We start from the raw sequence: 15097 nt of genomic DNA, 5'->3' as shown, positions 1-15097 counted from the left end.
CACTAACGTTGGAATAGTTGTGCACCAGGGTTTTGTGGTGTGCTGGATATCCTGAAAACTAATGAGAAAATGAATATGTAATTGGTCACAGCCAAGTATAGTGGCCCTCCTATTATATATTTTGTTCATTTACTCAGTAGACATTTAAGCACCTAGAATACAGTGATGAGTGTGGCATAGATATGTGCCTTCATGGAGTTCTTTAATGGATGAGATCAGTAGACAGGATACAAGGATGAAGGTATAGTTGTGAGATCAAGCATGGAACCATATTGCCCGGTCTTTTTATGGCTCAGAACCTCCTTCTGCCTTTATTAATAACCCACTCATCAGAATAGGCTAAGTATGTTGCTGTAGTGAACAATCCTAAAGCTTCAAATGATTTGAAACCATAAAAGTTTATATCTCATTCAAACATGTCCGTCTTGGGACCACAAGGGCTCTACTCCACATCACCTAGTGATACTTGATAGAGCCTCTACACTGTGGAGTGTTGCCAGTTCACGGCAGAGCAAAAGGACAAGGAGAATTGCTCTTAAGAGCTTCTCACATTCTCTTAGCCAAAGTGTGACATGGCCACATCTAAGAGAGCAGAGAAGTGTAGTCCTACCATGTGCTGGAGGGAGAAAAACCAAAAATTTTTTTTTAATCAACACTAATGACAACCGGAAACATTCAGGCTCTCTAGGCTTAATGCATAGGAGCTGGATTTTGTCATAGTTCTGGACATCTGATCCCCTGACACAGATCTTCTGTTGGCACGTTTTCATTCTGCAACCAGAAGGCTGGAACTTAAGGGTGAGGAGGAAGGGAGAATTCATTGAGTACCTACACTTAGCAAGGCAATATAGTAATGTACAGTTGTATTCCTTCACATCTTTCAGAATTCACCGTAGCTAGTGTAGTCTGGAGTGTGGTGGTGTAGTGGTTAAGAGCTTGGCTTCTAACCAAAAGGTCATTAGTTCGAGTCCACCAGCTGCTCCTTGGAAACCGGACGAGGCAGTTGTAGTCTGTCCTACAGGGTCACGAGGAGTCAGAATCGACTTGCCTGCAACAGGTTTGGGTTTTTTTGGTTTAGTGTAGGCGGGAGCAGCCATTCATCAGTTTGCAGTGTTGCATGGCAATAGAATTTTGGAACTAGAATGGGACTAAGACCATTAACTCACATGGTTATGAGTTGGAATTAACTCGACCATTACATCTAATAACCCCTTGACTTTATAATGAGATGGAGCCCTGTACCATCCCAGATCTCAAGACCAAAAGGGAAAAAAAAGGTGGATATTGGTGGGTCGTTGTAGAACTACCGGTATAACTAGCCGTAACTGGTTTGAGTATCAATCGTTTTCTGTTCCTAGATTTTTATGTCCTAGACTTAACATGTTGGGGCTGCGGCCACTATGGACTTGCTTGTATCTTAAAATTGTACACAAATTCTGCAGTATAGCTTTAATATTCTTAAACTTTTCTTTGACTTAATCGTCCACTTAAGTGGCTTGATGAAGGTCTTCAGCTGGAGACACGAGAGGTGTAGTGTCTTTCCTGGGTTAATAGTGTAGCACATAGCCCTACGATCAAGGAGCAGTGAATTAGAATCTGGGTTCTCTTGTATTTCCTGTGTGCCCTTGGACAAACTATTCAACCCTTCTGAGGTCTGTCTTCTCTACAATGGGGATAAGTACAGTACTTAACTCACAGATTTGTTGGGTAATCAAATGAGAAAATGCTGGTAAAACGCTCAGCAACACGCTTGGCACAAAAGTCTCAGTGCTGCCCAAGCTGTCATCACCCGGGGTTATACCTCACCGGTAGAGCGCGTGCTTAGCATGCGCGAAGCCTTCGGTTCAATCCCCGTACCTTCATTTTGGACACCCTGGTGGCGTAGTGGTTAAGAGCTACGGCTGCTAACAAAAGGTCGGCAGTCCGAACCCACCAAGCGGCTCCTCTGAAACCCTATGGGGCAGTTCTACTTCTGTCCTATAGGGTCGCTATGAGTCGGAACCGATTTGACCGCAACGGGTTTGGTCTGTTTTGGTTTTGAAGCTCTCACAGCTAGTAGGTAAGAGAAACCGGGCCAAAACTCAGGTCTCCTAATTCCTTGTCTAGTCATCTTGTCGCAAGGAACACTTCTTGGAACCGGTTGCGAAAAACGCGCAAACGACTCCCTCGTTCTGACCCTGTTGAAAAGCGCTGACAGCAGGCGCCTGACGTCGGCCGCCAGAGCTGCGCCTGCGCGGGCGTCCGCAAGCGGTGGCCTCCCACGAGTCAGGGCGTGACGTTATGCGCCTGCGCACTGGGCCCAGCTTGTCCTCCAGGACTTACCCAGTAGGCAACGCGTCGTTCTCGGGTCAAAATGGCGGGCAGGTCTTCGGGTAAGTGATTGGTATTTTTCCTGGTGGGCATTGCTGCGCTAAGCCTTTTATACTCGCAGCTTCTTGCTCCTTTTCCTGTGGCCACTCTGGGTGGCCAGGTTTGCGGCGTAAGGGGGGATAGCGGCTCCGGCCCTGTCAAAGGACGTGTTTCCCGCACCCTTTTGCTTTCCCCAGGCCGGGCTTGTGTAGGGGGTTGGGTTGTGGACCTGCTGTTTGTGAAGGTGCCAGCCGTAGTCTCTGACAATCCTGCGTTCCAGCTGCCTATGCTCCACAGTCCTTCCCCTCGGCCTTAGAAGAGTATGCGGCCCGAAACCCTCAAAGCGTCCAGGGGCCCAAGGAGATACCCGTTGCGGTCGAGTCGATTTCGACTCACAGCTTCCCTATAGGACAGAGTAGAACTGCCCCATAGTTTCCAAGAAGTGCCTGGTGGATTGGAACTGCCATCCGTTTTGTTTAGCAGCCAGGCTCCTAACCACTGTGTCACCAGGTTAAGTGAATGGACTAATGGTATTAAAATCCTTCCAAAAATACATATTTTTAAGAGGGTGTCCAAGTAAAATAAAGGTAATGTAGATAAAAATTCAGAGAGCAGGGGCCATTTAGGCCTGCCAGCCTATCCTACAATCTCACCCTCCTTACATACGACATACAACCCAACGCCCTGGAAAAACAAAGTTTACGGTTATTTCCTACAGTCTGTTTCTGAAACTACAAAGGAGAAGTTCTGAGGCTGTACCCCATCTCTCCACCTTCAGTTTTTTGGGGAGGAAATCCGTCTTCAGTTTGTATTTGATGTTTCGATAGAAACATTACATATGAGCATTTGCAGGTGAACATCTGAGAATGATAACAGCAAATTATGTGCTGCAACACTGTATGTAGTACGTATCACTAACAATAAGATGTACAAAAAAAAACCAGACGGTTGCAAGTGCAGTTTGCCATAACTCGAATATGGTGTAAGTCAAGGACTACCTGCATTGTGTAAACTTACAAAAGGAAACCCCTTCTGTGTTTGAATTCTTTAATAGTACGGGTCGCTTGCCTATCAGAGTGTTCATAGAGTATGAGTGAATTGTAACAACTAACAGTGTGACAATATCAGTTGCAGCATCAGGCCGGTGGCTGAATGGTATTCGAAAATGGTATTACAATGCTGTAGGGTTCAATAAATTCGGTGAGTATCCGTGTTTCCTTCTCTCTCTCTTTTTTTTTTTTTTTTCTTCATTTTCTGAGAGTGATGGTTTTGCAAGAGTCATTATAGTTCCAAAAAATAATTGTTCCTGTGTACATCAGAAGATTTTTAAATTAGGTCCTTTTTTTTTTTTTGGTAAACCCATTTTCCTTTTTATTATTCTTTTGACAGGAGAGAAATGGAATCATCTGGGTGGTTGAGGTAGAAATGATTTATGTTCTTGAACTAGGGTATTAGGACATTTTCCTTATAATACACTCCCCCCTTCCATCTTTTCCACTTCATGTTTTAAATTTTAAGTTACATAAACATTGAAAGTATGGATTTTTCAAATATTAAAATTGTCTGACATCTTTACCATTATCTGACTCCTGAACTCTTTCAGAACTTTTTAATTTGCCATGAACTTCATCTTGTGCTATCGAAGCTTGATGGAAGCTCCGATAGATGTTACTGACTCCCTAGTATACTACCATCATAAGGTTCTTCAATCTCAGATTTAAAGTATAAGAAAATACAGGTATGATTCATTGATGTGTGTTTAAAAACAAGGTAGATATTTTAAATATTTTTAAAATTGGCTAGATAAAATGTGAGATTGTGGCAGTGGATTTGAAAAGGCTTAAATGTTGTTTAGGAAATATTCCATTATTATGTGTAACATTCGTTGGTAGATTTCCACTGTACTTAGTAACATGAACCCTTGATATTTCACCCAAGTCCTAAGTTATAGATAATCTGTTTTACTCATTAAAAATAATTCCTGATTTTAGAGGTGAATGTTCAATCTGACTCTCTTGTGTTCTGTCCTAGGGTTAATGCGAGATGATGTTTTATATGAGGATGAAGATGTGAAAGAAGCCATAAGAAGGCTTCCTGAGAACGTTTATAATGACAGGATGTTTCGCATTAAAAGAGCACTAGACCTGTCCCTGAAACACCAGATCTTGCCTAAAGAGCAGTGGACAAAATATGAGGAGGTAGAGCAAAATTTATGTATCTGACAATGTTGGCAAGTAAGGATTGCGTATGTGTAACAATAGGAGCACATTTGTCTAGAGCTTTAGAGTTCACAGAGTTCTGTGAGATAAATATCCTTACAGCAGGCAGCCTGGAGAGGTTAATAGAGCAAGTGTTAGCCCAATTTTAGAGATGAACAAATTGAGGTGAAGTGACGCTTCCACAACGCTTAGTGAGTCTCTAATACAGAGTTTCGAGACTATAGTCAGGTCTTCAGCCCCCCAGGCCATTGCTGCTTTCCCCTTTACACTCTGGTTCCTTAGATTAAAAGATCATGTTGTTCGTGTCATCAGCCCATTTAGTCCTCACCCTTTGAACTGCATAAACTAGACCAAAGCCTGTACACTTTCTTTTCTCTGGCAGACTTTCCTTTCATAACTTAGCAAAGCAACTTACTACAACATCTTTTGTGGGTTTTTACATTTTAGGAAAGCAGACAATCCTTAGTCTCGATGAGAATATGTCTTCATAAACTGGAAATAAAAAGCATAATTTTGATGGGTTTCTTGTATTTAAGACTTGCTGAGTGTTTGGGATATATTCATATGTGACGGTGGCATGTAATACTATTATTTGTTCTTCAGGATAAATTGTACCTTGAACCGTATCTGAAAGAAGTTATTCGGGAAAGAAAAGAGAGAGAAGAATGGGCAAAGAAGTAATCATGCAATTGAAATCTGGATGCAGCTGTCCTCAGAGTATTTTTATGAAGTTGGTTAAACCTGAAATGTATAATTTAAGAACTATTTGGGCTGCAATTGTATTACTTTAAATAAATATGGTAATCTTTGTTGGATCTTTTGAATTCTAAACCTTATAAAAATCTCGACTGCTGAGTTCACTTCCCTGTTTCAATTCTTTTCAGACTTCTAAGGTATATTTAGAGTCTCTGTAACTGCTTCCTGGGGTTCAGAGAGGCCACTTTAATCAGTCCTCTTCACCACTAGATAAGCTCTCACTTTTCTGAAGGATACACAGCAAGTTCCCAGGTTATACAGTAAGTTGTTCCACTTAAGAACAACTCGTAATTGCCCTTTAATATTATATAAATTTGTCCTCACTTTGAAACAATTGGTCCAGCCCCTGCTCACAACAAATTCTTCATCACTGTCACCTTCACTTGCAGCTTTTAAATCATTGGGAGGGCTTGGAGCCTTTTCTTGCACTGAAGTAAGGCTAAATAAGAGCTGTGTGTACCTGGTCCAGCTTACCTACAGATTTCACTTAAAGACAGCCTTAGGAACAGATCTCTTCTGTCTCCTGGGCGCTGCCTTTACCATCGTAACAAGCGGAATAATCACCTTTATGTTGCCTTTGCAGATTAGAAAAGTATCAGGAAGCCACATCAGGGCCTAACTTGCAGGTGTGAAATGCTTCAAGGTTGTGAGTCTACAGAAGTAGCTTATGACTCCAAAACCTAACCTAGTAACCACAATGCAATGCTGCTTTAATGAAAAAAAAAATTACAGCATTATATGTAAGCATATAAAACTATAAGCAATGTCAGATTCCAACAGTAAGACATGGTGAAGCAAGCTATGGCAAATGAAAAAAGTATGCTTATAAAGATGGTGTTAAAACTTGGGAGTTTCTTGTGGTATTGAACTTAAGTGAAACTAGAAAGATGCAGGAGTCTTGGGGGTGGGGGGAGGCTGCAAACGGCTAACCAGAAGGTTGGAGATTTGCCTAGAGACTCATGGTAATTCTAAAACGTTAACAATCTTGTGGAGCACAGGTCTGCTCTGACACATAGAGCCTCCATGAGTTGGGGTGGACTTGATGGCAACTAGTTAGATGCAACTAGGCAAAGCAAACAAAACCCATAACTCAATTTATTAAAGTCTAAGGAAACACTAGAATATCCGTGGTCGTGATCCTTTTAGTGAGCAAGGGTAGTCTTTCTTTTTCCTTTGATGCTCCATTTTTTAATAACTAGGCATGGGTCACCTTAAAAATGAGAAAAAGTAATGGCAGATGTTTATGTCCTGGGCCCCCAAAGTCTTAGGTCATAGGATCCCTGGCCTTACATGAGCCCACTACCCTAGAGGCTCTTGTGGGTGAGATAGTGACTAGCAATAAAATGGAACCATTTTGTTGAAACATTTTCAGAGTGAATGAGAAAGACTGAACTGAAGAGCTGTGGTGGGCTGTGCCCTTGTGTTTCCCATTGCTGGTGTGTTCCGTGGCACAGTGAGGGTGGAGCACCAACCAGGGGAGGTTTTTAAGAAAATAAGCAGCTCACTAGTGAGGAGGTTTCAACATGGTGCTGCTTGGCAAAGGAGATTGACAAGATGGACTGTCAAGGGCCCTCTTTTTTATTTTTGTTGTAGTAAATGTATACATAACAAAACATTTGACATTTTAACAATTTTCACGTGTACAGTTCAGTGACATTATGTTCCTCATGTTGTCCAGCTGTCACCCTTACCCATTCCTAAATTATACCATCACCCTCAACGGAAGTCAGTGTCCCCTAAGCGTTGAGTCTTCCTTTCACTCTCCATCTTGCCCACCCATGGTAGCCATGAATAAGCTTCAGTCTCTATACATTGCCTATTGTAGATAACTTCATATAAGTGAGGTCATATAACATTTGTCCTTTTGTGACTGACATTTCACTCAGGATAATGTTTTCAAGATTCATCCATGTTGTAGCATGTGTCAGGCCTTCATTTATGACTAAGTAATATTCCTTTGAATGTATATACCACATTTTGTTTATCCATTTATCTGTTGATGGACATTTAGGGCTGTTTCCACCTTTTGGCTATCGAGAGTGCTTCAATAAACATTGGTGTGACCAGGGTGCGTTCCTGCTTTCAATTCTTTTGAAGGACCCCCTCTTTTTAAAGCATTTGGATATTCAGAAAGTTTTCTTGACTAGGATTCTCCAAAGGCCCTTTTAATTGTAGCTTCAGGATCACTTCAGTAGGAGCCTATTCTCATTCAACCAGACACCTGATGTGCCTTTCCAAGGAGACCAGAATTGAGGCTTCTCAAGCGAGAGCGCTACAAAGGTGTGTGGGGGTGCGTGTGAGGGTGGAGCACTAAGGCACTGTTAGCATGTTTAAAGCAAGGAGCACCACAGAAAGACAAGGGACAAACAAAACTGACCAAAGTTGAGGTATAACAGGAAGAGGAATTTCTGGGCTATCTCTCCAAAGGGAAGCTACCAGCTCAAGATAGAACATGTGGCAGGACAGGAGGGCCAACCTCTGGCCCTGTGAGAATTTCCTCGAAAGCCAAACTGTATGCCTAATCTATGCCACTTGGTTAGCTTAGTCTTCTAAATGTGAAAAAGTAAAATTAAGGTAATATTGAAAGACTGTCTATGGTTTTTATAGACATTTATCAATGTTACCTTAATTTTACTGTTCACTGTTCATTATAATTATTGTTCCACCTCCTATGAAGAATAAGACAGAAGTAGAACTAGTATCTGTGTCATTGAGAGATCAGGTTAAGAAGTGAAACTTTTGTTGACTCATCAGTGAAATCCTTTCATTTGAACAAGAGGTGTTTTCTATTAACAAAAGTGTACTGTTTGAAAAAATCACTGTGGAGGTGACTGAAGCTCAGAGGCTCATTGTCCCTGTAGACAAAAAAAGTAGAGGGGCTCAAAGCAGATTCTGGGTTCGAATGCCCAGGTCCGAATCCATTTACTACTGTCTACCTTTGGGAATATGGTTTAACCTCTCTGTGCCTCATTTCCTCAGTTCTAAAATGAGGCTAATAACTGTACCTAGTTTATAGGATTGAGTAGGAATTGACTTGATGGCAACAGGTTAAAGGCCCCTGGGTGGCATAAATGGTTTGCGATCATCTACTACCACGAAGGTTTGCAATTCGAACCCACCCATCAGTGCCGCAGAGGAAAGACCTGGCGATCTGCTTCCATAAGGATCACAGCCAAGAAAATCCTATGAAGCAGTTCTACTCTGTAACACATAGGGTCACCATGAGTCAGAATTGACTTGATGGCAACGGGTTTGGTTTTGGTTTTTGTGGAAATTAAATGACTTTATTCTGTGTCAGACATTTAGAACAGCTCTTAGCACACGGTAAGCACAATGTAAGAGTTAGCTTCTTTACGTGAAGAGAAGGGAAAACAAATATTTTTGGGGAAACATTGAGTATCATCAAGTCCAACAGCTGACCAGTAACTGAGGTCCAGGGTCCTCTGCCCCTTCCCTGTATTTCCTATGTGGCACTCTCATTTCTGTTTCACCTTCCCCCCTCGGATGTCTCACTTCCGTGAAAGAAGTACCTGTTACCTACCAGTCATGACTAGATGAGGAGAGGCGGATCTGTACAAAGGCTTTGATTAGGATGAAGCCCAACTAAGACTTTGCTGTCTTTTGTTGGCTTGTGGGTTGTTGGTATATTTTTTAAAAACCTCTAACATTTCAAATCCTGTTTGTTTGCTTCGTACAGTTTTAAAAGGCTGGTATCTTTTATTGTCCAAAGTTAACACTGATTTGTTGTTGTTGGGTGCCGTTGAGTTGATCCCAATTCCACATGATAAAGCAGAACTGCTCCATAGGGTTTGCTTCGCTGTAATCTTTATGGAAGCAGATTACCAAGTCATTCTCCTGAAGAGCCACTGGGTGGATTTGAACCGTCAACCTTTCAGTTTGCAGCCAAGCACTTAGCCATTGCTCCATGTGGTTCTCCTAGACCTTGATGAAAGATTTGCTTACTTTGAAAAGCTCTACTTTCTGTTGTTCTATTTTACTGTACTTAACAATTCCATTCAAAAAACAGCTGGCTTATGCACACAGTTAAGCATGTCTACCTAGCATCACTCAGCCTTCACTTTGTCAAGGTGTAGGAAGCGGAGTATGGGATGCTGGGGCCTCAGATCCCCAAATGCTGACTCTGGTCCCAATCCCAAGTTGTACAGAAATGTTTGCTAACATTCCTGAACTGAGCTCTCAAGACCTAAATATTTATGTGATGCTCTATGAATGGTATCAAAGTGTTAGTGAAGGAGTCTTTATTAAGATAGCATCATTGCTCGTTCCCAGACTCTGGAAGCTGAATAAAATCCAGTGTGTACGTTTGGCAGTGATTTCAAGTAGCTGTTTCTTTAAAGGTAAAAAGGACACTGTTTTAAAGCACTGATTCTGTACTCATTCTGACTTGTTAAAAGAGTCAGTAATGAGAATAAAAATTGGACCAAAGCCCAAATTTCCTATATCCAGAATCCTTCCATATTCACAAACAAGATGGAGTTTTCTTAATATAGACATCCTGTGTGTGGCTTTGAAAATGATCAAAGTACTTGGAATTAAAAAGTCAGGTGAATGTAAAAACGGTATTAGCCAAAGTCTTGACAGTTGGATGGGTGAAGAGAAGGCTGGCAGCACAGGTTTTAGGAACTACAGTATCCGAGAGGAATACAGTTAGAGGGTGAATGAGACACATAGCACTTTAGAAAACAGAAGGAAACCAAAAAACCAAACAAACCCCATTGCGGCGGAGTCAATTCTGACTCTATAGGACAGAGTAAAACTGCAGCGTAGGGTTTCCAGGGAGCGGTTTAGTGGGTTTGAACTTTCGACTTTTTGGTTAGCAGCCTATAGCGCTTAACCACTGGATCACCAGGGCTCCAAATAGAGGGAGCCTGTTGCGTTGATTCTGACTCATAGAGACCCTAGGACAGAGTAGAAGCGCCCCACAGGGTTTCCAAGGAGCGGCTGGTGGGTTTTAACTGCCAGCTTCTTGATTAGCAGACAAGCTCTTTATCACTGCGCCACCAGAGCCATTAATAGAGGAAGAGGGAAAGGAAAAAAAAAAAGGGTTCCTTAATTAGTATGAAATACTAAATTTTGCCACAAGGTGGCGATGCACTACAACTTTACAACTTAAAAGCACACCACACTAGCACTTCGAAAGATTTATCCGCTCTGTACTCCCACCAATTCTCTCCCCTTCATTTTTCAGAATGACAACACCTTAGAGGTTTATGGCCATCAGAAGAATTTACTACTAAGCTATATAGTGATGTAATGAAATCTAATATATGCTGTGCAATGAATTATGAGATGTTATTTAGTTTCAGGATTTTATTACTTCAATCAGTTATGACCATATTTCCTTTTATATGATTGCTCAGTCTTTAAACATACCAGATGACTGTATAAGGAACACCTCATAAAGTCTATAGATGTTAAAATATAAATGTTTTAATTTATTTGCCATAAATTTGTTTAAATTCTTGTTATACTGGTGTTCATATTAAAAGCCATACTATGTTGGAATCTGAGCTCTCAGATCAGATTGTGCCTCTGTGTTATATTTTGTTAAGAAATTTCATTGTATACATTAACAATTTAGCAAGGAAGGAGAACTGGATCATTACAAGTTAGTTACTTCTTAGCATAGATTTCAGAAAGCTCGTTAATATTTCAGGGCTTAAATATTATGACAAACCTACTTAAATTGTCATTTTGGATTCTGGCTATTTCACTCATATTGTTGAAGGAATGTATTATTTGTTTAACTTTGTGCTTTAATACAATTGCTCGTTTTTGCATAAATGCCAAAAATGTAATTTTAAAATAAATCTCTGTGAAGCTTCTGGTAACATTATTCAACTGATTCATTGTTCTGTTAGTATTCTAACTATTTCTAAGACAATTTTGTATATGTATGCAACTTGTATCTACAGGCCAACCCCCCCCCCAAAAAAAAGGTAATTATTTTTACGAAAGAGTCAGCCCGAAATTTCTTTCTTAGGCATGCATTTAAAATGTGGTTTACCGCTAAACTGGAAAGTCAGATCTGTTACAACGATTTAGGCAAATGACTTAGCCTTTAAGGATTTGGGCTCCCTCAGCTATAAAAATGCATGTGAAAGCTGGATGATGAATAAGGAAGACCGAAGAAGAATTGACACCTTTGAATTGTGGTGTTCGCGAAGAATATTGAATGTACATACCATGTACTGCCAAAAGAAGAAACAAATTTGTCTTGAAAGACGTACAGCCAGAATACTCCTTCGAAGCAAGTATGTCGAGAATATGTCTCACATACTTCGGTTATGTTATCAGGGAGGCTCAGTTCCTGGAGAAGGACAGCATGCTGGTAAAGTAGAGGTCAGCGAAAAAGAGGAAGACCCTCAATGAGACGGATTGACACAGTGGCTGCGACAATGAGCTTAAGCATGTCAACAATTGTGAGGATGGTGCATGTCTTAGTTATCTAGTGCTGCTATAATAGAAATACCACAAGTGGATGTAACAAAGAGAAATTTATTTTCTCACAGTCTAAAAAAAAAGGGCATCAGCCCCAGGGAAAGGCTTTCTTTCTCTGTTGGCTCTGGAGGAGGTCCTTCTTGTCAATCTTTCCCTGGACTGGGAGATTTTCCATGCAGCAACCCTGGGGTCCAAGAGACACTCTCTGCTCCTGGCGTTTCCTTCTTGGTGGTATGAGGTCCCCAACTCTTTGCTTGCTTCCCTTTTATCTCTTTAGAGATAAAAGGTGGTGCAGGCCACACCCAGGGAAACTCCCTTTATATCAGATTAGGGATGTGACCTGACAAGGGTGTGACATCCCACCCTAATCCTCTTTAACCACAAGCACAGATTATGATTTATGACACATAGGAAAATCACAAAATGGAGGACAACCACACAATACTGGGAATCATGGCCCAACCAAGTTGACCTATATTTTGGGGGGACACAATTCAACCCATGACAGTGCAGGATTGGACAGAGTTTCATTCTGTTGTATGTAGTAGGGTCACTGCTATGAGTTGGAACCGACTCGACAGCACCTAACAACAACAGCTATGAATGAATTGGCTTGACTACAGGATTCATTTTAGCACCAGAATATTTTAGCACCAGACCCACTGTGATTTAATTTATATGATTTATTGTTAGAAGGAACTACTGTAATACTGATGACATACCAACTTTGCACTGTTCAGATGTTGTCTCTTTTAATACTCCTCATAACCTTCTGGCAAAGGAGCCCTGGTAGCGCAATAGTTAAGCACTAGGCTGCTTACTGAAATGTTGCCGGGTCAAAACTACCCAGTGGCTCTGCAGGAGAAAGACCCAGCAAATCTGTTTCTGTAAAGATTATAGCATAAGAAAACCTAGGGACAGTTTTACTCTGTCACGTGGGATCACCATAAGTAGGAATCGACTCAACAGCACCTAACAATAACAACCTTCTAGCATAGGTATTATACCCACTGTATGAAAAAAGAAATTGGGATTAAAGAATTTGTTTTACCTTTGTCCATTTATACTTCGGCATATTTTTGTGTGAGCCTTTTTTTTTTTTTTTTTTCTATATCTTCCAGACACTTAGCTAGGTGTGGGACAGAGTTTTCCAAACTTGGCACTGTTGACGTTTTGGGTTGGATAACTCTTTGTTGTGGGGGGCTGTCCTGTGCATCATAGGATATTTAGCAGTTTCCCTGGCCTCTACTCATGAGATACCAGTAGCACCCTTTCTCCCTATTTGTGACAACCCAAAATGTGCCCAGACATTGTCAAATGTCACCTGAGGGACAGAATTGTCCCCATTTCAAAATCACTGGTGTAAGGTTGGTAGTTCGAATGCCCCATTCACACCTTGGAAACCCTATGGGTTTCTACTCTGTCCTCTAGGGTCGCTATGAGTCAGAATCAACTCCATGGCAATGGGTTTGGTGTTTTGATTTTTAGGGGATACAAAGAGAGAAATCAAGATGGTGAAGACAGATATGTAAATAGATACATACATATGGAAACAGGTATGTAAAGAAATGTGTACATTATCTTAAAAATGTACACCAGGTGCTATGCAAACATGGCAAAGGGAAACAAACCCAACCTGGGTGAGGCTCAGGGAAGACAACTGAGCTGATTCCAGAAGAGTGAGCCAAATTAGCTAGCAAAAAAGTGGTGAAGAGTTTTCCAATCAGAGGAAAGTCAGTAGGAAATACTCCGAGGCAGGAAGGAACAGGTGGCTTGGCATTGATGCACTTGCCAACATCAGCAGGGAGATGTGGGAGACGAAACTCGGAAAGTGTTTACCATTGTGAGACGCTGGAACACCATCCTAGTGAGCAAGGAAGTATTTGGATGGATTCTGGGAAGTTAAAATGTTGGATCAAAGGGGGAGGGAGTGGCTATGAATTGAATTGTGTCCCTCAGAATATGTGTTGGGACCCTAACCCCTATTTTATTTTGGCCATCTTTGATGCCTTTTAACCCCTATATTTGTGCATGTAACCCTGTTTTCTTTGGCATGTGTTAATGAGGCCATTTCAATTTAGGGTGTGACCTAAACCTAGTCACCTCTGAGTTATATAAAGAGTACATTAGACACAGATGAGTGGGTACAAACTGGGAAAGAGAGATGCTATGTGAGGATCTCTACAAGCCAAGGAACAAAGCACAGCCCAGGACTACTGACAAGGAAGGAATCCACATGGCCAAGACCCTGATTTGGACTTTTAGCCTCCGGTAACCAAAAACCAAACAGAGTAGAACTGCCGTATAAGATTTCCAAGGAGTGGCTGGTGGATTCTACCTTTTGGTTAGCAGCCGAGCTCTTAATCACTACGCCACCAGGGCTCCTTTAGCCTCCAGTACTGTAAGAAAATAATTTCTGTTCTTTAAAGCCACCCATTTGTGGTATTTCTGTTACAGCAGCACTGGGTAACTAAGACAGGGAATAAATAAAATCTCTCAATACTTAACTGTCAATTTATTTTTCAAAAGTTTATTATAATTTATACTCTTCTAAGCAATTCATAGGAGTCCCTGGGTGGTGCGACAGTTAAAGCACTTGACTACTAACCAAAAGATTGGTAGTTCAAGTCCATCCAGTGGCCCTCAGAAGAGAGGCCTGGAGATCTACTTCCAAAAATTCAGCCATTGAAAACCCTATAGACACAGTTCTAAGGTGCTCTGGTGGCACAATGGTTAAGCACTTGACTGCTAACTAAAAGGTCGGCTGTTCAAACCCACCAGCTGCTCCCCAGGATAAAAGTCCTGGCCATCTGCTCTTGTAAAGATTATAGCCGTGGACACCCTATGGGGCAGTTCTACTCTGTCCAATAAGATCTCCATGAGTCAGAATTGACTCGACAGCAAACGACAATATGGGTACAGTTCTACTCTGACACACTTGGCGTCCGCATGAGTTGGAATCGGCTCCATGGCAACTGGTAAAGCCATTCATGAGAGCCCTTTTCATAGTGCCCCTGAGTGCTCTCATTGAAAACAACCTTTGTGAATTTGGTGGGTGAAAAGGAGTTTCCTGTTTAAATCTGCATTTGTTGGATTGAGCAAACATTTTCTGTATGCTGTTATCAACTTCTTTTTTCTCTTTAATAAATGCTGTTCCTGTCCTTTGCCTACTCATCTATTTTTATTCGCACAATTTTTTTGCATGTTTGTTTAGTTTTCTCTTAGTTACCATCCCCATCCCCCAAATTTGGGCCCATTCTTACCTGTTTGTATGAGATCTTTATATTATTTAGACAGTACTCCTTTAGTAA

General features: G+C 41.3%; 1 protein-coding gene across 2 annotated transcripts; it reads left to right on the top strand.

Annotated features, from left to right (window-relative positions):
* Window positions 1-2259: 2259 nt before the first annotated feature.
* On the top strand, window positions 2260-5383 carry LOC100669937 (cytochrome b-c1 complex subunit 7). 2 transcript variants are annotated; one of them, XM_003408402.4, is made up of 4 exons: window positions 2260-2372; window positions 3478-3549; window positions 4381-4547; window positions 5172-5383. In XM_003408402.4, the coding sequence occupies exons 1-4, from the start codon at window positions 2354-2356 to the stop codon at window positions 5247-5249; spliced, it is 336 nt and encodes a 111-aa protein (XP_003408450.1). In that variant the 5' UTR covers window positions 2260-2353; the 3' UTR covers window positions 5250-5383. The 2 variants fall into 2 exon arrangements, with proteins under 2 accessions (XP_003408450.1, XP_064123987.1); XM_064267917.1 differs by lacking the exons at window positions 2260-2372; window positions 3478-3549 and adding an exon at window positions 3629-4087.
* The last annotated feature ends 9714 nt before the right edge of the window (window positions 5384-15097 follow it).

Source organism: Loxodonta africana, chromosome 14, assembly GCF_030014295.1.
Source record: "Loxodonta africana isolate mLoxAfr1 chromosome 14, mLoxAfr1.hap2, whole genome shotgun sequence".
Classification (NCBI taxonomy): Eukaryota; Metazoa; Chordata; class Mammalia; order Proboscidea; family Elephantidae; genus Loxodonta; species Loxodonta africana.
Note: the sequence above shows the minus strand (reverse complement) of the source record. Positions and strands in the feature narration are given on the sequence as shown.